The 25,342-nt window shown below is 36.9% G+C and overlaps 4 protein-coding genes across 8 annotated transcripts in view; all 4 read right to left on the bottom strand.

Moving 5' to 3' along the window:
- The window catches only part of LOC111444299 (NAC domain-containing protein 72-like), a 9,454-nt gene extending 2,867 nt beyond the window's left edge, over window positions 1-6,587 (bottom strand). The window contains exons 1-10 of one of the 5 annotated variants that reach the window (XM_023082346.1): window positions 6,240-6,587; window positions 6,066-6,101; window positions 5,914-5,984; window positions 5,722-5,773; window positions 4,929-5,311; window positions 4,350-4,391; window positions 2,965-3,083; window positions 1,933-1,983; window positions 585-820; window positions 301-481 (exon numbers count right to left, since the gene is read on the bottom strand). In XM_023082346.1, coding sequence (XP_022938114.1) covers window positions 301-481; window positions 585-704 — 301 coding nt within the window. In that variant the 5' untranslated portion in view covers window positions 705-820; window positions 1,933-1,983; window positions 2,965-3,083; ... (4 more) ...; window positions 6,066-6,101; window positions 6,240-6,587. Of the gene's footprint in view, window positions 1-300; window positions 489-584; window positions 1,344-1,932; window positions 1,984-2,964; window positions 3,084-4,349; window positions 4,392-4,928; window positions 5,312-5,721; window positions 5,775-5,913; window positions 5,985-6,065; window positions 6,102-6,239 lie in introns of those variants that run through there. The other 4 variants (XM_023082347.1, XM_023082348.1, XM_023082349.1 and 1 more) reach the window with 4 other exon arrangements.
- Window positions 6,176-8,549, bottom strand: LOC111444301 (mitochondrial-processing peptidase subunit alpha-like). Its single transcript, XM_023082351.1, has 5 exons — window positions 8,430-8,549; window positions 7,118-7,282; window positions 6,954-7,040; window positions 6,616-6,815; window positions 6,176-6,195 (listed from the first exon to the last, which is right to left on the bottom strand). The coding sequence occupies exons 1-4, from the start codon at window positions 8,466-8,468 to the stop codon at window positions 6,738-6,740; spliced, it is 369 nt and encodes a 122-aa protein (XP_022938119.1). The 5' UTR covers window positions 8,469-8,549; the 3' UTR covers window positions 6,176-6,195; window positions 6,616-6,737.
- Window positions 8,550-9,768: 1,219 nt separating this feature from the next.
- On the bottom strand, window positions 9,769-20,411 carry LOC111444125. Its single transcript, XM_023082093.1, is given in 22 exon segments — window positions 9,769-10,232; window positions 10,313-10,398; window positions 10,490-10,732; window positions 10,818-11,133; window positions 11,135-11,367; window positions 11,456-11,641; window positions 11,903-12,137; window positions 12,219-12,346; window positions 12,428-12,699; window positions 14,466-14,574; window positions 14,744-14,837; window positions 15,039-15,369; window positions 16,706-16,915; window positions 17,047-17,164; window positions 17,314-17,413; window positions 17,485-17,540; window positions 17,645-17,770; window positions 17,856-17,984; window positions 18,190-18,309; window positions 18,487-18,695; window positions 18,833-18,948; window positions 19,291-20,411. Coding segments are annotated over 22 exon segments (4,395 nt in total). The 5' UTR covers window positions 20,121-20,411; the 3' UTR covers window positions 9,769-10,084.
- Window positions 20,412-21,440: 1,029 nt separating this feature from the next.
- Window positions 21,441-24,780, bottom strand: LOC111444193 (inositol oxygenase 2-like). The gene is made up of 10 exons (XM_023082194.1): window positions 24,575-24,780; window positions 23,635-23,722; window positions 23,443-23,524; window positions 23,025-23,229; window positions 22,828-22,940; window positions 22,642-22,764; window positions 22,488-22,557; window positions 22,328-22,406; window positions 22,169-22,250; window positions 21,441-21,640 (listed from the first exon to the last, which is right to left on the bottom strand). Exons 1-10 carry the CDS (start codon window positions 24,603-24,605, stop codon window positions 21,614-21,616), a joined length of 900 nt encoding a protein of 299 aa, XP_022937962.1. The 5' UTR covers window positions 24,606-24,780; the 3' UTR covers window positions 21,441-21,613.
- Window positions 24,781-25,342: the final 562 nt, after the last annotated feature.

Raw genomic sequence — 25,342 nt, 5'->3', positions numbered from 1 at the left:
TTTAAAAAAAAAAAAAAAAAAAAAAAATTGGGACAAGAATTTAGCAAAATTCCAAGTTGGTTGGCTTAGGTGCAACCATAATGCAAAATGGGTTTTCCTCTAAAGTCATATCCAACTTGAAAGGAAGAACAAAAAAACAAAAAATCCCAACTGAATTGGATACATATATAAGCAAACATAATTTCCCTCTTTTTATTAAAAATTAAAAAATAATAATAATAATAATAATAATAAATTTGACTAAAAATATTCCTGTTTATCCAAATTGTTTTTTCATTTGATAGAGAGAAAAAGAATTACCAGGAAGCTTTTCAGGGTGAGTATAGCAAATCCCATCTTCACCTTCAATTGTAGGAATGAACTCATCGATCAAAGGGTGAGATTTGATATCATTTTTAGCTTCAACTTTAGCTTCAAGGTGTTCTATCAGTTCTTGGTCTGTCGGGTCAAATTTCACTCCTGCCGGTAGACCTAACCAATCCTGCACACTCCATTCCAAAATCTCCCAACTAAATCCCACCTAAACCCAAAACAAATATTGTTTTTTACCCAAGTAAAAGTAAAAGGTGTAGTGTTTTTTTTACCGGCTTGGCTTCAAGCTTGTGTCCGCACCCTGGGCACTGCTTTGATCCGCACTTTTGATGCTCCTCAAGCTTGGCATCTATGAGATCAGAGCTGGTGATGCTCCCTAAACTGCTCTTCATGCTCAAACGTCCCTTTGATATTCTTCTTTGTACGCCGTCGTTTTAGAAGCTCCTTCTTCTTCTTCTTCTTCTATCTTTCAAGCTTGATATCAACTTGGTATTGTGAATTCTCATCACTGTAAACAAAAAGGAGGTAACTTTTTGAAACCCCAGTGATTGAATTTGAAATCTAAGATCTGGGTTTTGTTCAAAATAGAAAGAGGATAAAGGGAAAGCTTCAATTTTGTTGAAACCCACAGAGAGGAGAAGATAAAAGCTATATACTTACTTACTTACTTACCCTAAATAAATAAAGAAAGAAAGAAAGAAAGAAGAAGAAACTGTGGATTTGGGTTTGGAGAGAGCTATAAGGTTTGCTCTAACAAGAGAAAGAAGAAGTAGAGAAGCAAACCAGAATTTGCTCTTAACTTTAACTGAACAGAGAGAGAGAGAGAGAGAGAGAGAGAGAGAGAGAGAGAAGGGAAAAGAAAAAGGTGAGCCTCAAAACCTACACAGAAGCTTTAAGGGTTTGGGGAAATTTAGAACAAAATGATAACATAATATCAAATGATATCATATGTAGGCGGTTTGTGGGAAAAGAAAGAGAGAGAGAGAGAGAGATTTGTAAAGGCTCAAGGAGCTGATCTCTGTCTGCTGCCTTGTTTGTTTCTTTTGCTTCAACCCTTGACTACAAAAGCAAAAGGCAAAAACAAAAACAAAAACGGCCTTCTTTCACAGCTGTTAATCTCTTAGGCCCAATTCCTAAGGCTTTCGAATATTTCACTCCATCCGTCCTATCTTTTCGTTTTGTTTTAGCCCACACCCACTTCTCCATTTTCACACACAACCCACTATCTCTCCTTTTCTTTAACCAATTTGAACATAACTCAATTCTTTAACACATGTATCTTTGATTAGAAAGTTCGAGATTTATATCTCGTTGTCTGAACTAAACTTGAACATAGTTTGGTTAGGTTGAGAGGGTAGAAATGATAGGGTTTTGGAGATGAAGATAAAACAACCGACTACCAACTTGAAGTGATAAGATGCCTTGAACGTGGCAAAATCTTTGAGTACAAACTCAGATCCTAGAGAAAAAAAATTTAACAATCACCCACCTCTTGTTTTTGTCTTTTTTCTGTGTACTTTTTTTTTTACATTTTTTGCATGACTGTTTCACTTTCGAGCCTAAGTTTGTTCATGAGGAAATGCTAGAGAGAGAAAGAGAGAGAGAGAGAGAGAAACTCACATGGGTATCGAGCCGAGGTGCTGGTCATTATGCTTTTAGCCATGAATGTTGCTGAGAGAAAGAGAGAGAGAGAGAGATTAGAAGGAGGTTGCTTGATATGCAAGGCAAATGAGCAGTATATTTGATGGACCACCACCACCCCTTTCAATTACATGTTTAAATAATCATATAAATATAATTAATCACATAACAAAGTCTTCATTCTCTCTCTCGAGATGGGTTTGTGAGGCATTAGAGTTAATTAATTAATTAATTAATTAGGGTTTAGAAAAGAAAAGGTAAAAAAGAAAAAACTGTGGACAGGGAAATAAAAAGGGTGTGGAGCCCAGAGGGAATGACGTGGTCTAAAATTGGGAAATCTTGTGGCCCACAAAAGCAATTTGATCAGATGATGGTTAGTCTTCACGTTTATGACATACTTCCTTTGATCAGTCAAGAAGCAAATCATGATGAAGCTTCTTAACTATGATGTGTTCCCCCAGCAGATTTCTGCCCATGCTTCTTCATTTTGTCTCTCAACCCCTTTTCTTTTCTTTTCTTTACTCTTTTCTTTATTAAAACAATAAAAAAATAGATAAATAAAATAAAAAAGACGCTATCTCGGTGTTCTTTGTTTGTCTACTACTCTTTATATTCGACATCTTTTAACTCAAATACGTCACGCTCGAATCAATTTAGTGTTTGATTCTACACTTTTAAACGTGATTTTCACCATTTCTAAATCCCTCTCAAGTATTGTTTAAACAATAATAATCTTTCTTCAACATACCTCTATCTACTCGGTTTAAAATCTAAGAATATTAAGAAAGTTTGAACGCTAGTTAAAGTTCGCTCTTGTTTATCCTATATAAGGAATTGTTCTTGGTAACTATAAAGGTAAAACATGAAGGATAAAGGGGGAAAAAATGAAAGTTTCCTATAATAGATTTGCTCGGTGTAAAGCTTTTACAAATAGAGGAATAAATCATTGATGTCACATTTATTATAACAGCTAAATATCCCAAGGTGTGAATGAAAGTATGTCTCAAGTACCTGGTTTGAAAGTTCAAATGAGAAGGTCATTCTTTTTCGTGCAAGAACAACCAAGTTTTTTCTATCCAATAAACTTGCATTTCTTGATGAGTCGAACTGCTTCACTTCGTTCCTGTAATCTAAATCATATTTTAAAGCTAAGAAACTACATGTCATCTTATTTGCCACTTATCTTTTCAATATCTCAAATGTTCTTTTGATCAAACAAACATGAGCAACTTTGAATCAACAAGCCACTTGACTAGTGTGAAACAAATCTGAATGTGCAAGATTTTTGGTCAAGAAAAAATGTAAGAAAAGAAGACAAATGCAAAAGCTAGAACTCTTGCTACAACTGGCAATATAACCTAAGGTCTGAAAAAAGCCACCAATGTTCCTATTCCTATCTTGGGTAACAGTAACCCTATTCTCTTACATTTGGTTTCTTTTTTGCTTTCTACCAAATTTTCTTTTGTTGCATTTGTTGTATTTATATACATGCATTAGTTTCATCTCTTTTAACACTTCTTTTCAAAATAAAATTAAAGCATAACTAAGCACTTAGGTGACATCACATTAAAGTCATTCTACATTTACATACAACTGTATACAACATCCCGACAGCACATAACTTTTACATGGGTATCGTATCACATCATTTTTTCTTGTCACAATCTAATCTAATTAATTAACATGGAAACTGAATTAATATGTTTATAATAAAAAGATATATAAAACAAAAGTATAAAGACCAAAACATGTGGGGACCAAGAATAATAATGTAAACTAAATATAAATGAATGGAAACCACGAAACTATCTTTAAACATAAATTACCGGAAATGAGTAGAGAAGTATATATTCTCCGTAAAGACCTAAGTGGATTATACCCTATTCATATATGGCTAGTCACATTATCCATTTATGGTTGACATTGACTAATCAAACAGTGGACCCACATCACATTGGCTTTCTCACACCAGGCATATATACTTTCTTATTGGGATATGAATCTTATAATTTTATAGAGACCATAATATGACATATATGGTTTAATAAGTATATTGTATATGCACGAGTAATAGAAGAAACAAATGTGACAAAAGAGGTTAACTAAAAGTATAGTTCAATTAATTAAGGCATCAAATCTATCATGCAGAAAGAAAGTTGTTGAACTTAAAATGGCGACTTAATCAGAGAGCAAAGTTGGCAAATTATTAGATTTGCTGCTGACATGTGTGTAGGCAGAAAATGAAACAATGAATATGAAGAATAATAATATAATTAGTAGTTTTAGATTATGCATGAATCATATCCATCATCTTGAAGTTAGATGTTGGAGGCATCTTTCAGAAGAAATATACACATTTTCAAGCAATTCGTACAGGTACCTTTGGAGAATAATACCTCGTATGTATCCAACCAATCCTTTAGCAGAGATCTGAGTAACTGAAAATTAAAAAAGAAATGAAAAGAAGAGAAAAGAAAGGAAAAGAAGAAAAGCTCTGAATAACGAATAAACGTTGCACTAAACTCAAATCTTGTGCCACAAAGTTGCAATTTCTCTAAAGTTAATTGTGTGTGTCTAAAAGCATATCTAAAATTGACCGTTCAAACTAACAAAGTAGGTCCCCAGCTTACTCTAACTATACTTTAAAAAAAAAACTGACGTAATTTAAAATGCTCAAAAGCTCACGCATGTGTTGCAAATAACACTTTATTGTTGAGATATTTAAAAAAAAAAAAAAACTCAGATTGTTGCTCTTGAGACATGGAAAATTACAATGTTCAGTAAGAATATTTCTCCAAAATACAAACGTCCTGAAATTGCTTTCAGAACATGAACTTTCTTCAAGATAAAACTGTTTTAACTGAAAATACATCACTACTAGATAGAAGGAATAAAACATGGCATCAACAGAGATCAGGTATTAACAAAAAGGTGCTTGCTCAAATGTACTAATTATTGAGAAAGATAAACTGGACCTTAATGCTTTTCCTTGTTTTCAGAAATCAGAGTGACCGTACAAGGCTTGAAGACAGCAATTCCTATGTTCGATGCCAGTCTGCCAGACTAGTTTGATTCAAAAGAAGCGATTGGTCACTTTGACTTAAACTTGCTGCTGACAGAATCATAGCTTGGAACATGTCTAACTGCAGAACAGTATATAAATAAATAGTTATATCGAGAGCTAATAAAACAGTTCTTTTTTCCGGGAGGAAGCAAGATAAACAGATATCATAAGGTTCTAATTGAGCATGATAAGTAGGCGATTGTCAATGGAGAAGAGAGAAGTTTTTGTGCAATTGAAGCTATATCCTCTAGAGTTACAGCGTCCGCAGCTTTCAAGACATGTTCCACGGGTTTCCTGGATAATGGGATACATTATATATTTAAGACATAACAAATGATCATTAAAAATGAGCATGCGTGGCTTGAAGACAGATCGCTGGTGTAACTACAAAGCTCACCTCAAAATTCAAAGATAATCACTTCACATTATATTTGCAACTTCTAACAGATCTTAAGAAATTAACACTCTTAACTAAGGCCAGAATCCCTAGAGTGTAAGTGCGTAACCAGGAGGCATGATATATATCATTTAGAAAATGTGAACAAATGATCATGTAACAGAATGCAGTTCAATGAGGGAAAACAGCATAACTAAATCTCAGATCTTTGAAATAGATTTACCCTCCTAGTACAAGAGAAATGAATTAGAAATGAATGGGCCATGGTGCATCAGATTAAGACTACAATAAATGATTCAGACCGTACCCTTCACCATATGTCAAAACTAGTTGACCTATATGTCCTCTGAAGCAACCACCTACAAGATACAATTCCACAACCACAATCAGTGGACACATTCTCAAAGATTAACATTTTCAAAACTGTATTATTTTTATTTCATCAACCTAAGATATAGGCATGGTAAGGCCAACGAGAAGAAAGTACAATGATACATACCCTGGATTCCAAATTCATTAGCACAGATGAGTTCATTGACTATTTGGCACGATCTAGCTGCCCCTGTTCAACTGTAAACAGGGAAATGTTATCAGTGAGCTAGATGAAATGGTTCTTGTGGAAATGCTAGAGAAGAGAGAATCACAAATGACCTTTTTCAGGCGTTGCAATGGCTAACAGTTCACTAGCTGCAATATGGAAGGATTTTGGCACGAAATTAGAACCCTCAAAAAAGTATATCATCAACCTAACAATTCTACCATCAAGATCCACATAGTGATTCTGCATTATATCATGTTAAATATCAATCCAAAGAGAATCATTACAGTAGTTGCTTGGATGCCAAATATGCCAGTGTTATTGTAAATACTGCTGAATGCTGAAATCGATTGGACCTGTGGATACTCATTTAAGACCTGAAGATATGCTTACCACATCGATAATTACAAAGAAGTTAACACTAGAAAACATACAATATGCGTAAATTAAGAAATATACATGCAGAAGAAGGTTATGTCTGTCTAGAAATAATTGCATAATAAACTATCTATGTGACCTGACTTGGCAGGCGTGAAGGACAATATTTTGACATGCAAGTATAGGAAATACAAATTCCTCCCTTCAAACCCCACCCCCACCACCCAAGAAAAGAAAAATATCTCAGATGTATGGCCGTCAAAGTCAAAGAAATTTAGGACTTACACGGCCGAGAGCTCATCCCCTTTCCAGGTCCACCAGCTGAAAAAGACCCTCCACCTCCCTTCAAACCCCACCCCAAGAAAAGAAAAATATCTCAGATGCATGACCGTCAAAGTCAAAGAAATTTAGGACTTACACAGCCGAGAGCTCATCCCCTTTCCAGGTCCACCAGCTGAAAAGGACCCTCCACCTCCCAGTAGCATCTAAGAGATGAGATACATTATTGCCTTTGTCTTTTCACAGTGAAAAATTGCAAAATGGACTAAACAACTAATGGTGTATGATCTAAACCCCCATGTCATAAAAATCACTTAAGCACAATAGATATCCATTGTTAAGACCTGAAGAACAGTTGAGGCCATAGCATCCTTCTCCTTATGCCAGCCGCCTGGGAGTTCAAATGCAAGAGCAAAATGTGTCCTCCCGTCCTGAAAGAGAACAGTTAACGAATGATGCCTGGAAATGAAGGCTGGATGCTAGAGTATACAATATAGATGATACACACCCCAGAATCACCTTGATAACGATAATCGCCCCCATTGTACACTGATTTTGGCACCTCACGAGGAACACTTCGAAGGTCAGATAGAAGTGGTTCAGCAATGGATAAGAGTTCCTCGTGTTCAACGCCAGATGCTGCAAGTAATATCCGAGTTGCAGTATAATTTTCCTGAAGGCAGAAGCATGACCAATAAAGAAGTAACATCATCAAATAATTAATTCTAAAAATAAATATGATATTATGATCTCCTACTCAACTTACAGCAACAAATTTCTCCAAAACTGTACCACTCAGACTATTTATAGCAGACTCGGGGGCTAAAAGAGAATTTGCCAAGGCACCAAAATAACCAACAGCATGTTAATAAATAAACGTAATTAATCATTAATTATATGGGTGCACATGGACAGATTTTGAAAAAACCAAATCTATGGGTGCACATGGGTGCACCGGTGATGTTTCTGATGCTACTCTTACACCATTTGGCAGAGTTGAGATTTTCGTCTCACTAGGTTCAACATAATCTGGCAATGGAGACGGAAGATTCACATCCGACAGGGAAAGTCTAGTGGAGATGATATAGAACGGTCTCGAAGCAACCAGCCAAAGACACCCCCAGAAGATTTGTACTTTTGAGGCAACAGCACTAGAGCTGGCAAATCCATACAGCCCATTGTTTCATGTTCGAAAGCAAAATTATCAGCATTATCCATCGAAGCATTTAATTCCCGAGGTCTTTATGTAGATGTCAAAATCATATTTCAAGCCATGTTAGACTCAAAAGCTCAATACACAAGCACGTCTCTGCAAAGATCTTATACCATGCACAGTACTCGAAGAATTATAACTATTGTTCATGTTTCCACTGATTTAAACAGTGACAAAGACGAGCATTTATACAAATATTAACCGAATCGCCGTACAGAATAAACCAACAAGAATTGAATAGTTACAAATAGCCGCTATATTATTAACACTCGAGATATAAAAAGTCACTACAATTAAATCAATAACCTAGCAGCTCAATATGCCGAAAGACTTCGACGCTGTTATCTTTCACCATAGAGAATACAAACACTCACTTCAGCTCCAATCTGGTTTCTTAAAAATTACAATTCGACGAAACAAACTGTAAATCACGACGTTCACTTCGAGAAAGTAGAAAGACTTCCAGAAAATGGAATTCAGATCCATAACAAAAGAAACTCACAATTAAAAGCCAAATCATCGAGAACGATCACATGCGATATACCGTTCGATTGCTTCAGATGCGCATTGGAACGAAATGTGAACAAAAAAAATCAAGTTTACTAACTATTAGAGACCTGATTCGTGAAGCTGCAGCTCTGTACATGATGATCGAACAAAGTATCTCTGCAAAGCGCTTGGTAATTGAGCGCCAAATGGCAAGTATGCCCAAAGTTGTGGAATTCGCGCGAATGCAGAACAGGAAATCGCGATGCGGTAGTTGACACGTGCGTACCGCACAATCTATCACTTGTATTTATCTATCAAAAAACTTCAATTCCCTATTTTGAGAACTCAAAATCATTTTAATATTTTAATATTTGGTTGTATGTTTATAAATGTGCTTCAAAATTACATTCAAACACGTTCTAAAAGACAATATTAAATTATAAGTTCAACTAATGTTTTTTCTTATATATTTAATATTTTTTAAAATAAATAAAATTATTACGTATAAAATTAAATTTGGTATATAATAAAAATGAACCAATACCAAAATCAACTAATTAAAATATATATCAAGGATACATAAATTTTTTGGCATAAAATTAAAACTTTGAAGAGGACGACGAGCCCCTTATACAAGGCCTTTGAATTTCCCGTCATGCCTTATACCTTATGCACTTCGATGAATAAAGTGTTTCATGGATCCCTAGATAGTTTGTGGTTGCAGCCCGATCATAGGAAAACATAAAATTCTTTTGGTACGAAAGACGGTAAGATTGAAATCATACAAGATGGAAAAGTGTAAACTTCAATCATCGATGATCTAAGTGTCAAGGTACCTTTAAAGTGTTCAGAAGGTAATGATGAACCCGAGATTGTTAATGTGACCAAATCAGATTTCAAGTAGAGACCGACGCATCGGTCTCCTTCAAGATGGTAATTCCACGCATATGAGTCGAAAGTAAAACGATACAAAGGCAATATCTTTTAGGTCTATAAACTCATAGCCAACCAACACCCACATGCACAAAATCAAGACTTACGCTCGGTAGGTATCATTTTTCGGCCAACCCTGCAAGTCGGGTTCGATAAGCAGTTTTTGTTGCAGCCAAACCGCCCCCGAGCAAAAACCCTCAGCTGAACGTTACTCAAAAACCATCACAAAGTTGAATGTAAATACCATTTTTGCAAGACTCCCAAGACTCTGATACATGAACACCAGAACAAAGGGAAGTTCTAATTTATGTTCTACAAAGAATGGTAGTAATCACAGTAACAACCAAAAAAATTCAAACCATATATATCGTTCTTACGAGCAACACCGTCTCGTAAACCCGGTTCGTCAGCCAGTTTCTTCAGGCAAAAGTGGAAACAAAACAGTCTAACAATCTATAAAATTAAAGCTTCCATTCTTGCAGAGCTCTGAAAAACACAAACATTCAGCATCGAAAACGGGAACAAAGATGACAACGGTAGATGAATTCACAAGGTTATATGGTAATAATACATTTGAGACATATCTAACAACCATCGAAGCGGGACGCGCTATAATATGTACAAAAATACACACGGGGCGACGAAAAAATATTGGATAGAGACTAACTCAACAATTTATGTATATGTAAGGGTAAACAAAAACTATGCAAATTTTGACTAGGACCATAAGTTCCTTACCTTTGCAAACTATACTATACTATCCCTCAATACAAACAAATTAAATTATAAAAAATCAATATGATGTGTATCAATCCCATTTACCTATCAATGCACGGTTTTTCACGTCTGCCAGAACGCATCCGGGTCGTTGCTATACAATGAGAAGTCCTGAATTTCCTGATTCGCGACGTGCCAATCAACGAGTCGTGCTTGAATAATTTTGCAGAGTGCCAATCCAGCAGGAAGCATCCACCATTCACTATCATCCCTGCATTTTCGACAATTGCGACCGAAAAATTAATACTTCCTCTAATGACGAGACCGAAAAATTGATTTAAGTCGACTCACATGCTAAAATTCCAGGTCTGAAAGCTGGGATTTTTTCGATTTGAACGGTATAAATAATTAATTAACCCGCAAACGAAAGCAACTACCTGCACGAAACGAGAAATAGCCAAAAATAAATTCAGATCTATATCTCCGAGCTGAAAGTTCAGTTAAAAATGGCGGTCGAGAATTACTCACAACATTAATCATGGATGTAATGTTCCACAGACCATATACACGTGCCAGACCTGCTGAACGTCGAGGTCCATGACTGAATAAAGCATTAATCCCAGCAGGAAAAGGCGATAGCAGACCGAGAGGAAGGACGAAGAGAACGAGAAAGAAATAGAGAAGAGAAATGGAGTACATCTGTAACAATGTGAGCAAAACCAAGCTAAAATCTCCTAAGAGAATCATGGAGATTACCAGACCAACAAGATCCTGAGGGAACAAGACGATGGAAATCGAAGTTAGAATGGCATTATCGAAAGGTATAGCTGAATTCGAACTTCAGTAGAACAACCACCTGATGGCCAACCGGTTTAGTATTGTAGATCGTGAACGAGAGCGGATAAGATATATCCCTCTTCTCTTTAAGAGCTTTCAGGCTCTTTCCCTGTATAATTCCACCCAATATTCGTTTCTGAACCATCTTCTGCTCGGTTATTTTTAATTGGTCAAATGGCTTCTTATCCATACGTCTAGGTGAACTGCACGTGTCGACGGGAACAAATTTCAAATAAACCGTTAAGTAGCAACAGAGGAAGTTAGATTCAAAATGATTACCATGACTGTCGCTCGGACAGTAATAATTTACGTTGGCCTTCAGCATATGGCTGCACGTTATCGTTCTCCAAAGCAGATAACAATAATCCGAATTGGCAATATCCAGAAGCGGTGGGCTGAAACCAGGCAAGATCGACCCTCACACTATACGCACATAGAGTTGGATTAGCATGTGTTTCCAACCAACCAACTACATGGTCAAAAGTCTTCTTCAGGTGTCCACAACGAACTAAGCGTAGTTGAGCATTGAGTCCAGCCACAAGCCGATACCAAATCGTCGGTGGAATGGACTGAGAAATCATTCGTTTATTATAATCGTATTGAATAGCTTATCGAAATGAATGAATTCTCAACTATAAGTCGATATAACTGACAAACCTGGCCCATTAACGACGTCAGAATATTATCACTGTGTAGAGTGAAAGGAGCCATGTAACTTCCATCTCCCCCGAAGATTACTGAGACGGGTAATCTTTGTTGAAGACGAGGAAGATCAACTCTCTTTTCATCTCCACCGAGGAAGAAATCCACATACGCAAGCATTAAATCAGGAGTAGCAGTAACCTGAAGTAACAAGTATAATTAGTATACGTTAGATTAAAAAACGGTATCCACTGAATTACAAAAGTAAATTATATCTGTAAAGTCCGTTCGCCACGGAAGTATCGCCCCGGCAAACATTATCAATTCAGTTGTCGAACAATCCACGTCATTCAGTTGACCAGAATGCGAACGTTTTAGTTGACCTCAATGAGAGTATTATAACAGACAGCTTTCCTAGCAATTATCTCAATGCATTTGATAACATAATTTGTGAACGTTTACCTTGAGACCTTCATAAAGAGCACGTGAACGGCAAGAACGCAGGCAAGAGTGATCATATTCAGAGCGAACATACTCGCGAAGACGTTGCACCTTCTTTTTCCGACAGTGTTGTAGCCATGACCATGCCAGTGGATAGGAAAGAATAGAAAGAATACTGTAGATTGATCCTTCCCACCACTGATAAGTAGCTAAATCATTTATCTCATCCACAAATCTATTAAATGCATCTTCAAATCTGCCAAGTAAAACACGTTCTCAGACGATGTTCATCATACACTCGGTAACTTCGATAATACAAATTTCTGGGAATGCTTACACAATTTCTGCTACTTGTTCAGGAGGGGAGTGAGAAAGGTGCCACGGTTCACTGAAAGTATTCGGGCCCATGAAATACATTCTATGCACGTGACTTTTGGATTCCTCCGTTCGATTTGTTTCCAAAACCTGAAAGACAAAATTATATTTAAAACTAACTCAAAATTCCTGCTTCCACAAGGCTATTCAAGTGTCAAGTTGAAGGCAGACCTCATTCAAGGACTCCAGGAAAGGAAAAGAGTAATCTATTCTAGAACCTTGTCGAACCGGTACCGTTGCTGGTAATTCTTCCCCACCGACATATTTCATACGTGCAACACTTAACACCAAGGCTAAAAGGATGAGGAGTCCAACAAGAATAAGACAAAACAACCAAGGACCTCCGAAAGCATATACCAACTCTTCTAGAGCTGTATAACATTGCGGCATGTGATATCGGTCGGAAATGCATTTGTAGGGACAAGGCCTTTCAGCAACACCACCTATTGGAAGCATTCAAAATTTTCTTTTTAGAAAAAGATAAAGCATTGTGAAACGTTTTCTTCAAAATTTCTCACAAAAGATGAAAATTTTATATAGCTTCTTTAGCCTTTAACAGTCATTTAGTCCTATTTCCCAGCATATTTTGATTTATCTTTAATAGATCGGTTCTCCCTAGCAAACCGAGCTATCATCTCTCCATCTTTAAACGCCCCGTGAAAGTTGCAAGCCTAGAGAAGTCTATTCCAGAATTTTTTGGAAAGGCGCATCCAAAGAAAGTGGGAGCATCCTGGTTAACTGGAAAACTACTTCTGTTCCTACTTGTAAAGGGACCTCGGGATCGGTAATTTAAAAAGAGAGAGTGGAGGTTAATGAAAGAAGATGATGCTGTGTGGAAGGAGGTTATCGCCCCAAAATACTCTTTAAGGAAGAGAGATTGGATTCCGAAGCCTCGTGGGCTTAACAAAGGTTCTTGGAAATCCATCTTTCGGGCATGTGATACAGCTGACAAATGGTATCAAGTAAACCTTGGCAAGGGTGACAAGATCCGGTTGTGGGAGGATAAGTGGGTGAATGACTGGGCCCTTAAGTCCTCTTTCCCGAGAGTTTCTGTTACCGCCCAGGCCCACCGCTAACAGATATTATCCTCTTTGGGCTTTCCCTTTCGGGCTTCCCCTCAAGGCTTTAAAACACGTCTGCTAGGGAGAGGTTTCCACACCTTTATAAAGGGTGTTTCATTCTCCTCCCTAACCGATGTGGGACGTCACAATCCACCCTCCTTTGGCACTCATTCCTTTCTCCAATCAATGTGGGACCCCACCAAATCCACCCCCTTCGGAACGCATCGTCCTTACTGACCCACCGCCTCGTGTCTAACCCCTCCAGGGAACAACCTCCCCGCTGGCACATCGCCCGATGTCTGGCTCTGATACTATTTATAACAGCATAGGCCCACCGCTAGCAAATACTGTCCTCTTTGGGCTTTCCCTTTCGGGCTTCCCCTCAAGGTTTTAAAAGGCGTCTGCTAAGGAGAGGTTTCCACACCCTTATAAAGGGTGTTTCATTCTCCTCCCCAACCGACGTGGGACATCACAGTTTCATTGACCAACGTTGAGTTTCTTGGAATGTCCCCCTAAGAAAGAACTTGATTGACGATGGAACTTTATAATGGATTGAGTTCCATGGCCTAATTGAGACAAAGCACACGTCAAATGTGGAGGATTCCAAGTCGTGGATCCTTAATAGAGGCGATCGGTTTTCCGTCAGCAATCTAACTCCCTAAACTTTGTGAACATCTAGCTCCCATCAACATTGCATGTGTCAAAGCCGATTTAGGGACTAAAGTGCCCAAAAAGTGAAAGTCTTCCTATGGGTTTTCTGTCAAGGGAAGAAATACATGGGATGTTCAGCAAAGAAGACGGTCGACTTGCTCCATGTCCCAAAACTGGTGTGCTGGGTAGATCGAACGAAGAAAATCAGAACCACCCCTTCTTTTAATGCGTGGCGGCTCATGACGCTGAGAAAACTTCGGCTTGAATGGAACCGAAGGGTCTTCAAAGTAAATGCAACTAGCATCAATGAGTTATGGGAGTCTATTAAGCTCTTTGCTTCATATATAGGCTAACTGGAGTCCTTTTTTTAACCTTATTTATATATTCTCCATGGTATCAATACATATTCTATGATTCTTATAAATAATTAAAAAAATGTTCCTTAACCCCGAAAAGAGTATAACTATTAATCAATAACGATCACAGCAAGACCATACCTCGAACACTAACATAAATGCCTCGGTTCGGAAGCTCATGAGTCGGGCACTTGGTACACAGAGCTCTATCAGATCCAGTGGCATTCTTAAATGTTCCAAGGGGGCATTCCTGCAGTCTCATTTGCAAAGCATGGACAAAAGAATAAGTAAGATGTATTAAAGTGGGCATCAAATTGTGAAAATTTTAGGACATACAAAAACGTTGGGCCCGTTGGGCGGTGGGAGGACCTAAAATTACATCTAGAATGATGACGATAAGTTATGACCTGAGACACTACCTCACAAAAGATACCATACAGCCCTCTGGGGCAGGCCTTTCCAGTGATAGTGCCGTTTTCGCCATCAGAACCATGATAGCTTCCTACGCCTCCCCTGAAACAGAAGAGAGAAGAAAAACAGCTAAAATCCTCAATGATTAACTCAATTTTTAATAACATGATCATCAAATTAAAAACTTATTCAAAGTCGTATAATTATTTGTTAAACCTATCTACCCAGTTGGATGTGTTCGAAAAAGCTGATCGTGAGTAAAGAATACTAATGTATTGGGGGGAGAGATGAATCGGCACGAACCCAGTATAAATGTTTCCTTTCGCAACTGCTATAGGTTGATATGCATCCCCAACTGGTATATCTGACCAATGAAAATGAACCCTTCCACCGCCACCGCCACCCCCACCATTTGAACTTCCTTGTCCCCCAACAGCTGAAATGACAGAAGACTCGCCGAGGGATACCGTTTGCACAAAGAGAAGAATTGTTCCACCCGATCCACCTCCAGGACCAACATTCAACACTTTCGCATCTACTTGCCCTCCAACATCTCGCCCGAAGGTTTCTCCATCAGCTTTAAGGGACCCATTGAGAGATAAACTTACTACCGAGTGCTCTAGCGACCCCATCACTGTACAAGGATGCAGAGAATAAACGTTGGGTTCTTGTTCTTTTTTGAGAAAAAGAGTTAAATGCTATATTCTAGCCATTAGAACTGATTATCCACATGTAGATACAGCTTACACAGACAGGACAATTAAAACTCTTTATCAATGTCCAATAGTACAGGTAACTATTTTATTTAAGCATCAAATGTGAAGTAGATTATCTCGGATCTATCTAGAATTTCAACATGCCTCTAGAAGAACAGCAGGCTGAAGGCTGAAGACGAGCAGATCAAGCCTATATGTAACAATCCAAGCCCACCGCTAGCAGATATTGTCCTCTTTAGGCTTTCCCTTTTGGGCTTTCCCTTTTGGGCTTTCCCTCAAGCTTTTTAAAACGCTACTGCTAGAGAGAGGTTTCCACACCCTTATAAAGAATGTTTTGTTCTCCTCTCCAACTTATGTGGGATCTCACAATCCACCCCCTTTCGAGACCCAGCGTCCTTGCTAGCACTCGTTCCCTTCTCCAATCGATGTAGGACCCCCCGCAAATCCACCCCCTTTGAGGCCCAGTGTCCTTGCTGGCACACTGCTTCATGTCCACCCCTTTCGAGACTCAGTCTCCTCGCTGGCACATTGCCCGATGTCTGACTCTAATACCATTTGTAACAGTCCAAACCCACCGCTAGCAAATATTGTCCTCTTTAGACTTTCCCTTTCGGGCTTTCCATGAAAGTTTTTAAAACGTGTCTGCTAGGGAGAGGTTTCCACACCCTTATAAAGAATGTTTCGTTCTCCTCCCCAACCGATGTGGGATCTCACAATCCACCCCCCTTTCGAGGCCCAGCTTCCTCGCTGGCACTCGTTCCCTTCTCCAATCGATGTGGGACCCCCTGCCAATCCACTACCTTCGAGGCCCAGCGCCCTTGCTAGCACACTGCCTTGTGTCCACCTCCTTCGGAGCTTAGCCTCCTCATTCGCACATCGCCCCGTGTTTAGCTCTGATACCATTTGTAACAATCCAAGCCCACCACTAGCAAATATTGTCCCCTTTAGGCTTTCCCTTTCGGGCTTTTTCCCTCAAGGTTTTTAAAACGCGTCTACTAGGGAGAGGTTTTCACACTTTTATAAAGAATGTTTCGTTCTCCTCTCCAACCGAGGTGAGATCACACACTATAATAACAAAAACTATATCTTGGAGGATAATTAAACGGACTAGATAGCAAAATCCGTAACTGGTGAGACTAAACAATATATAAGCATAAGGAATCAGAAAAATTGTCAATTATCATACCGATGGAGTGTCATTTCAAGTAAATATAACATCGAAAAATAATAATAATAACAGAGTCGCGATCATACCAATAATCCCACCGCCTGCCGTTTCACCAGCAAGACTACCATTTCCACTACCACTTCCAAGTTCACAAGGTAGATCAGGGTCCCCATACGCAACACCACCGTCGATGAAGGTGCCATTATAATATCCATCCCCTCCTTTCCCACCATGTCCACCACCCGCGCCAAGACCGTTTTCAAAAATTCTTCCTCTACCCACACCATCAGTGCAGCCTGCACACAACCAAGCATAAAACACGGTGAAAGACCAAAATACTCACAATTCATATGCGGAACATGCTCAACCTTCAGTTGAGATGAAGCTGCTGGTATATTAACAAAATAATCTGAAGACAAATGCATACCAAGACCAGATGCACTAATTGCACCAGATAGATGAACAAATATATCTCTGACCCAGTGAAAATGAATAACAGATCCAGTTACGGTGCCTTCAACGGTTAGATCTTCAACTCGACAAATCTGCCGAAACATGCCAAATGTCAGACTAGACAAAGAAAAGAATGTTCGATAGAATGAATTATCTACTAATCCGACCAGGAAAATTTCAAAAATAATAATATCCCACACAAATATAACTACATAGTGGGTCAATCTGGCTAATAGGACACCTGTAGTGTAAAGGGTAATGTAGAGTTCACATTACAATCTTCAGGGGGATGAAGTAGTTCCGCCGGGCAATCAGAAAGTTCGCAGTAGAGCTGTGGCCTCCTGCAATTTATAGAAAAATTAGGGAATCGTAAACGAAATAACAGATCATTTTCATACATTAGAAAACTTACGTCTTATTGGCATTTGAATCGTCCAGAGGTCCTCGGAGAAACGACTTAGGCCCAACCTTAATATTATCAAAGTAGACATTCAACAAAGGGTACTAACAAAAAACATGGAATCCGACGAGAATTCTAAACCGGAAGGAAAGTTAACCATAATTCAGCTTACATAGATACTGAAAAACAATGATAGTATTAGACGTTGTGCTTCGATAACATTGCCTGGTCCAGTAAGATTCAGGTATCCTTGTCCATGAACGCCTAAGTTCGCATTTGAATGAATAGAAGATGACTCCTGACAAAACAAACAGATAAATGAGCATGAATTACTTCATTATAAATTTTAATCAATAAGAAGTTTGTGAAGAAGGATGAAATACCCTGAGAACCAATAAATTACTGGCCTCAAGCAGAGACGTAGCTACGATATCATTGTCTCCGCCGTTTATATGTATTTTGGAATTCCACATTAAGTGCATTTTCACGAACATGCGAAGAGCACCATATATCTGCATGTCAGTGGGAACACAAATAGTTTGAATCTTGTCATGTGTCCAAGATGTTGTGTCGTGGCGCACCCATGACACCACAAGTTAAAAGGGACGTATCGGTATCGGTCCACGGTTAAAAGATGTTAATACAAATAATTATTTTTGAAAAAAGGCTCAAAAAGTAATTTTTGACAGATGGGAAACAAAACGCTCCGCTACTTGCCTTAATAACGGAATTACTCATAAGAAGCTCTTCTGCAATTAACTCGAACTCTGATGAGGCATAATGTGCAAGCCCAAAGGACAGGACTGCACCAACTGATAAATGAATTTGTCCTTGAACCTACGAGATGAATCGGCAGCAGCATTTCATCATTCAAGTATAGGGTATCGAACAAATAAGATACTTTGATACTACTTATCACACCTAAACTTTATTTATAGGGTCTCGGAACAATGTACTCGTAAAATAAGTAATCATACGCATAAGCATGCAAGAATATACTGAGAGATCTATAACCTGTACACGGCTCCAAAACAAAGGAACCAACGCCTTAGCATGGTTTTGAATATACACATTTGTCCAAAGTGGCTGCTTGGGAAATGTTAAAAGAAGGGTATCCGTTTGCGTAGATAAGTTTCCATTGCTGACAATAAGGCTTCGAGGCACGGCATCATAATATGTTCCAGCAGCACCCGCATTCTCCGAACAGCCATAACTCCTCCCCCCTACAAACAACGGTCAAAGCTCAGAATTAGATTCGATGCATTGTCGTTCTTTCCCTTCCGTGGACTATGAAGATATTAGAGCAAGAACGCGATGACAACGTTCAGAAAAACAATGGATTGGCACAATATAACCTCACCATGAGCAAAGAACTCTGTATTGTCATGCCGGCTAAAAACATTAAGGGAAATTCTTCCACCTCCACCTCCAGCAAATCCATTACCACCAATTGTACTTAACCTGCCACTTCCAGTCCTGCTCTTCACAGAGGAATTGTATTACCTGTGTGCTCCTAGATCACTTGCAAATAATGATTTAGAACTAAATGCTTGAACCTATCCTATATAAACTGAAGATATATATGACAAAGTTTCTTCAGCTCAAACTATCAAGAAACTTGAACTCCTTGAATTACTCTCCTGATAACAATTTGATTATTTCAGTTCCGAGTCGTCGTACCACCGAAACCGTACGAAGGCTTATAATTACAAATAATGTCACACTGTTTCCCTTAACTCATAGTTCCATCTCAATCAATCAGCTGAACAGAAGCTTAAAATATATAAAGAATCATGAAAGGAGAGAGGAGAGAGTTACATTCTGTGAGCTTTGATGTAAATGCTGCCACCGGAACCTCCCCCGCCCTTGATACCGCCATTGCCACCATCCGCATAAAGACGGCCACTGACTTCTATTGAGCCCTTTATTTCAAGCCAAATTCTCCCACCTCCTTCCCCACCATAGCTTTCTCCTTTACTAGTTGTTCCACCTTTACTCCCAAAACTCCATGGCTCATCCAAAGAAGACCACGCGTATGTGTCTCCACCCCAAACATCATCTGGGAGTTTGGTATTATCCGTCACACAGCTCGCTCCTCTACCACCATGGCCCCCGCCAGCTCCCTGAAAACCCGACGGCGTTCCACTAGTCTTCGCCGGCGGATCTCCAGCCAACGCCGTCACATTTATCATAGACCCATCAACCAAACTAACGTTTTGAGCATCGATTCTCAAAGCCCCTGCAACTATCAGCGAATTAGGACCTAAAGTAAATTCCCGGGTCATGTTTATCTGTATCGTGCAACCCAAGACGGGACAACTTAAAATCACACCAGGGAGAATATACAAGCTCCCATTTCCCTCAATATACACATCATCGCGGAAGGTCAAGCTAGAATTCAGCTCGCAAATGGTGTTAAGCGACCCGAATCCATTGAGATCAGTCTCGCAGGAAAATGATGGAGGATGAGGGAAGGGAGCAGGTGGGGGAGGTGAAGGAGGGGCGTAATCTCCATGGAATAGATCTCCATCATAGCTGATGATCGAGAACTCGTCACTAAAATCAAGTTCGACACAAAAGCTGAAGGTGAGGAAGGTAAAGGAGCCGATAAATATAGCTTGGAATGAATAATAAGGGGTTTGAGCCATGTCTGAGACGAATTAGTATGTGTTAAAGGCAGGAAATGTGGATGGGTTTTGCAAAATTTACAAAACCCAGATTGTAAATGAGAGAAAAGAAGGTGAAGGGGCTGAATTTGGGAGAACTGTTGGGTGAAATAGTTTAATTGGAGAGAGTTGAGTGGAAAATGAGAGTGAAGGAGTGGGAATTAGAAAGTGTAACGGAGTGGGAATTGAAATTCGAGGAAGTTGAAGGAGTTGTGTGATAAATTTGGAAGTGAAATGAAAGAGGAAAGTGAAGAACACACACAGCCGGAGGAGAGGAGGACGGAGACGATATGACACGTGCAACACACGTGTGCAGATTCATACTCTTTAACCGCTAATTTCCTTATAAATAGCCCAATGGGCCTTTGCTCGGCCTGCAAAAATTTACTTATTAAATGTTTTTAAATTATTTAGACTCCATTGGATTGATTCCATAGGCTACGCGTACGCCTCTAAATTTTGGATTACAAAATGACGTTTTGAAATTATTAATTTTCTAGTCTTATTGGTTTTATAATATTTAATTTTTGAGACACTCCATCTGGATTGGAGTGGGAATTATCTGTATGAACGAATGCATAAATTATATTCCCATTTATGTTCTCGCCTCGACCTTACCAAATGCTCACCTGATTAATTTAAGTGAGCATATAAATACTACTATCTCACCTGATTAATTTAAGTGAGCATATAAATACTACTTCATAGTATTAAAATTTGAGTTTTTATGTTACAAATTTTATTGGCTCCTTAAATATTATTGGATTTTTCTGCTCCTCGACTTTGTTTTTATTTATTCACTCAAAGTGAATAAGCAATAACGATACGGCAGTGTGTTGCTAAACCGAAATAATTGACGACTAATGTAACATTCCATCGGGTGACAATTAAAGCATGGAAAACATTCGATAAGTCCAAGCACGGGCATCAGCTTCAAACTTTCGTACATAAAATAATGCAGGTTAAAGAAGAAGAATACAAATCTTTGAGCATAAACAGATATAATAGTTTATTGGAGACGATAATATATTTAAATAAGATAGATATTGACATTAAACATATATATATGAATTTTTGTCAACTTCACGTTTGTATACGTTGCATGTCATCTTTCCCACTTTGCACTAAAATAATTATCCACATTTCTACCTACCCTTTTCTCTCTCTACACCTTCAAACTGTTCATATATTTTTTCTAAACTTACATAATAATTTAATCCAACTCAATATATTATTTTTATTTTATTTTAAATTTTTAATATATAAATATATTTTTAAATACTAAATTAAAATAATCCCACCTTCAAACTCTTCTTACTATTCAATTCTTATTTCATATTTGAAATTTAAATTCAGATGAAACTTTGGAAAATAAAATTAGGCATAGATTGGATCACTTTCAGGCTATAATCCACAGCATTTATTTTATACTTCCCGCACATTTCCCTCTACTTTCAGCCCTTCATCTTCATCCTTTACCATTTAAGCTTCGAAGGGAAATACTGCAAAAATAAATAAATAAATAAACCAACCTGAAAATAGAATTTTAAAACTAATTAATTAAATAAAATATATAGTCATATTTTATATATATGCTTGATAATATATTTTAAAATTAATGTCTAATTTAAATAATAATTTAACACGTGTTGTTTTAGAAAACATGAAATTAGTTGGATTTGTGAAATTAAATATTAAATTGAATATAAACCATTCTATATTCATTTATAAACGTTTTTTTTTTTTTTGTTATAATATTTGTATAATAATTAATTTTTAATATAATATTATACATATTTTAATTCTAAAAATTGATTTGAATTTATAACATCAAATACCTTTTAATAAAATTATAGGTTTTAAATTTAAAAATTGTGTTTAATTTCTCATAATGTTATTCAACAGGATTAAAAAAACATGAATTATTAATCAATTCCAAAAACAACTATTCCTTCCCAGCATTTAAATTTTGGTTTGAATTATGAAAAATCATAGTATTTATTAGATTAATTAATAAAAACAAAATTTACCTTGTCAATAAGAGATTGATAGTAAGGCTTGACCGTCTCTACGTCGATCAGAACCTTGCTCTTGCTGTACAGGTCGTATTTGCTGCGAACATATATATTCCAAACAAATCAATCAATGGAATAAGAAATTTCATTTCATTTAATTTATTTTAAAATTACTTGAAAATTTTAAGCCACTTCAAATTCTCAACGTCCTCCTCGTTCATCAAGTATTCATAAGCTCCTTCCTTATGTAATGCTGCAACCAAATTAAATCCTCAATCATTAAACTTACCACCATGGTTTTATGCACAAACCAAACTCAATTCATTCAACTTACGATAAAATGAGTGATATCTGACTATAAATAATCCAGCCGGAGGTAAGGTTGTTCCATTTTCTTTAGCCACCTACGTATATATGTATATATTTTTCTTAATGAAAATATAATTAATACATCTTTTAAGATAAGAGGATAAAAGTATATATTATACCAAGTACATATAATCGTCGTGCCCCCAAGAGATCACTACGTTGTCGAGGCCACACCCATGAGAATAAACACCATATTTGGTGTTATAAGCTGGATTGTTATTGTCCACGTTGTCTTTGAAGTACTGCATTTTTAAGGAATGTCATTGAAATTAAGTGAAAATGGAAATGCGAACCTCCGACCTCACCTTGTGATGAACAATGGATTTATCAAAAGCACATCCGAGAGGGTGCGTGTCGCCGACAACGGCCCATTGAGGGAGAGCTCCGAATCTAGGAAGAAGAAGAACTTTTCCAAGATCTGAAACACATAATAAAATCAAACAATTGGTGTTATTAGGGGAACGTGTTAAAGGAAAGGAATGAAGAAGAAGAAACAGAGGACCATGAATAAGAGCAGTCAAGTGGAGCCAATCTTCGTTGGGATAGTCTTTTCTAATGGCTTCAGCAGTTTGAAGCAAGTGCTGAATCTGTGGCTCATCCAAGTCTGGATCGCTGTCATCAACCACTTCATTCAGCAGCTCACAGCACTCCCATATGCTCATTTCTACCTTCTCCAATTTCCCATATTCCTCTCTCATTCTCTTCACCTGTGTTTCCCCAAATACACCATTATTTCATACCAAATTCTTCTCATTCGAAAAGAATTAAAAATGCATGGATGAAAGATCTACGTCCGAGGTTTATAATCAAATAATACTATATCCGTTGGTAGAAGGCCTTTTGAGAAGTCCAAAGCAAAGTCATGAAAGTTTATGTTCAGAGTGGACAATATCATACTATTGTGGAGAGTTTGTACTTACAAAATCATATGTTTGGTTGATGTGGTTCAAGCGGTAGAATTCTTCTACCGACTTTTGCCTTTCACTTTCTGCATCATAATTCCTACAAAAATATTTCCACACAAACAAATATATTTCTTTTATTGAAATATATATATATATATATATATATATATAAACAAAGAGAAAATGAAAATGAGATCATAAAGTCACCTGAATGAATGGCCAAATGAGTTTATTTCGGGGGCGAGAAATGCGTTTTCGCTTGGTGATTTTGGCTTCTGATCCACAACTTCAGAGCCTGTAATTTTAATTAAATATATTAATAAATAAAAAATACATTTAAAAAGAATATTAGTGTAATCAGGTTTTAAAAATCTAAACTTTTCAAAATTATCTTTGTTCTCACTTTTTTTATTTTTATCCATTTACTGAATAATTTTTTTAAATTAAATTTATAAGAGTTATTTCAATTACGAATTTCTTCGTATATATTATTTAATAATAATTATTATAAAAAAAAAAACTTATGTTTATATTTTAAATTTGACTATAATGTTAAGGAAGGAAAAATGAAAACTATAATAAATAAATTGTAAGAAGATAAATACAATTTTCGAAAATAAAAAATTGAGAGAAACTATTAACGACGATCAAAAGAAAATTATAATTTATAATTTAATTTTCAAAAATCAAAATTATTTAAAAAATTGACTAATTCAAAGGAAAGTTTATTTAGAGTAAAATAATTAGGAAGAACAAAATGAAAGTAAACAGGCTTAGATTTTTCTTTTAGTTTAATAACATTTTTAATACTTTATTGTCCAAGGTGGAAAAGTAAAAAAGAAACCACGACCTGTTCTAATCCATATCATATATTCTATTCTGTTCTAATCCATTTCTTCCTAATTTGCTCCTAAATAATTTATAATTTAGAAGAAAAAAGAAACTCACAAACAGGATCCTAAACTAAAATTGGAAAATGAGAAATCAATGGTGGCGTTGGATCGAGTAGAGGCAGATTGCGGAAAGAGAGAACTCAAAGAACGAACGCAATGAAACGAAGAACACATTGGAATGATATGAAAACCCTAGGCCTTAATCAATCCATGAAAATTTCAGAAAAAATGAAACAGAGAGATTGAAATCGTACCGCATTCCGGCTGCGCCAAGACGATCGTCATTCTGAAAATCGAAGGAAAATGAAAAGGAAAATCGAATCGGTTCGCCGCTGAGATTCGTTTTTCCTTTTGGTTTTCGTTTCTGCGGTGAGTTTGGAAGTGAGGAATTGGCGTTTATATAATGGCGGAGGGAAGTCCTTGCCGGAGAATTGGAAACCTTCGAGTCCTCAACTGAAAAATTAAATAAATAAATAACGTAACCCAAAAAAATAACAAAAAAAAAATAGTATTAATTATTTATGAATTCCCTAAAATCTCCCTCGACTAAACCAATCCATTTCTAAACAAAACTTTAAATTACCAATTTCACCCTTCTAATAATTTCTTAAAACTTTCAAAAAATAAAAAAATTTAATAACTATTTTAATATCAATAATTTTAAATTTTATGTTTAATATAATTATAAAATTTTAATTATTTTAATTTATGGATAAATTTTATTTTAGTATTATCAAAATAAATATTACGTGTTTTTTATGGATAAACTACTTTAATTTTAATTTATTATAAGTTGATTTGAAATATAATTTTTGACAGTAATGTCAAACTTTTTTTTATTTTATTAAAATGTCAAAATTCGAATTTTACAAAATAAAGTTTGCGAGTATAGAATTTATGACGTTGATAAGTAAATATGCTCATGTGGCTATTAATAAGAGAGGGTAAATATGTAATTTAAATGTAAAAAAATGATTTCAACATATTTTTATTTATCGTTACTTATCTTTATTACGTCTTAA

This window comes from Cucurbita moschata, unplaced genomic scaffold, assembly GCF_002738365.1.
Source record: "Cucurbita moschata cultivar Rifu unplaced genomic scaffold, Cmos_1.0 Cmo_Scf00006, whole genome shotgun sequence".
Lineage (NCBI taxonomy): Eukaryota > Viridiplantae > Streptophyta > Magnoliopsida > Cucurbitales > Cucurbitaceae > Cucurbita > Cucurbita moschata.
The sequence above is the reverse complement of the archived record's forward strand: the minus strand, read 5'-3'. Positions and strand labels throughout refer to the sequence as shown.

Bases quoted from the DNA above. Each gene is read 5' to 3' on its own strand.
- LOC111444301 (XM_023082351.1), bottom strand. From the start codon at position 8,468: ATGTACAGAGCTGCAGCTTCACGAATCAGGTCTCTAATA. The intron at 7,283-8,429 runs GTTAGTAAACTT...TTCTGCCTTCAG, and splicing joins CACGAATCAGGTCTCTAATA to GAAAATTATACTGCAACTCG. The intron at 6,816-6,953 runs GTCTTAACAATG...CTCATCTCTTAG, and splicing joins TGGCCTCAACTGTTCTTCAG to ATGCTACTGGGAGGTGGAGG.
- LOC111444193 (XM_023082194.1), bottom strand. From the start codon at position 24,605: ATGACGATCGTCTTGGCGCAGCCGGAATGCG. The intron at 23,525-23,634 runs GTGACTTTATGA...ATATTTTTGTAG, and splicing joins TCATTTGGCCATTCATTCAG to GAATTATGATGCAGAAAGTG. The intron at 22,407-22,487 runs GTAAGTTGAATG...ATTTGGTTGCAG, and splicing joins CAGATATCACTCATTTTATC to CATTACATAAGGAAGGAGCT.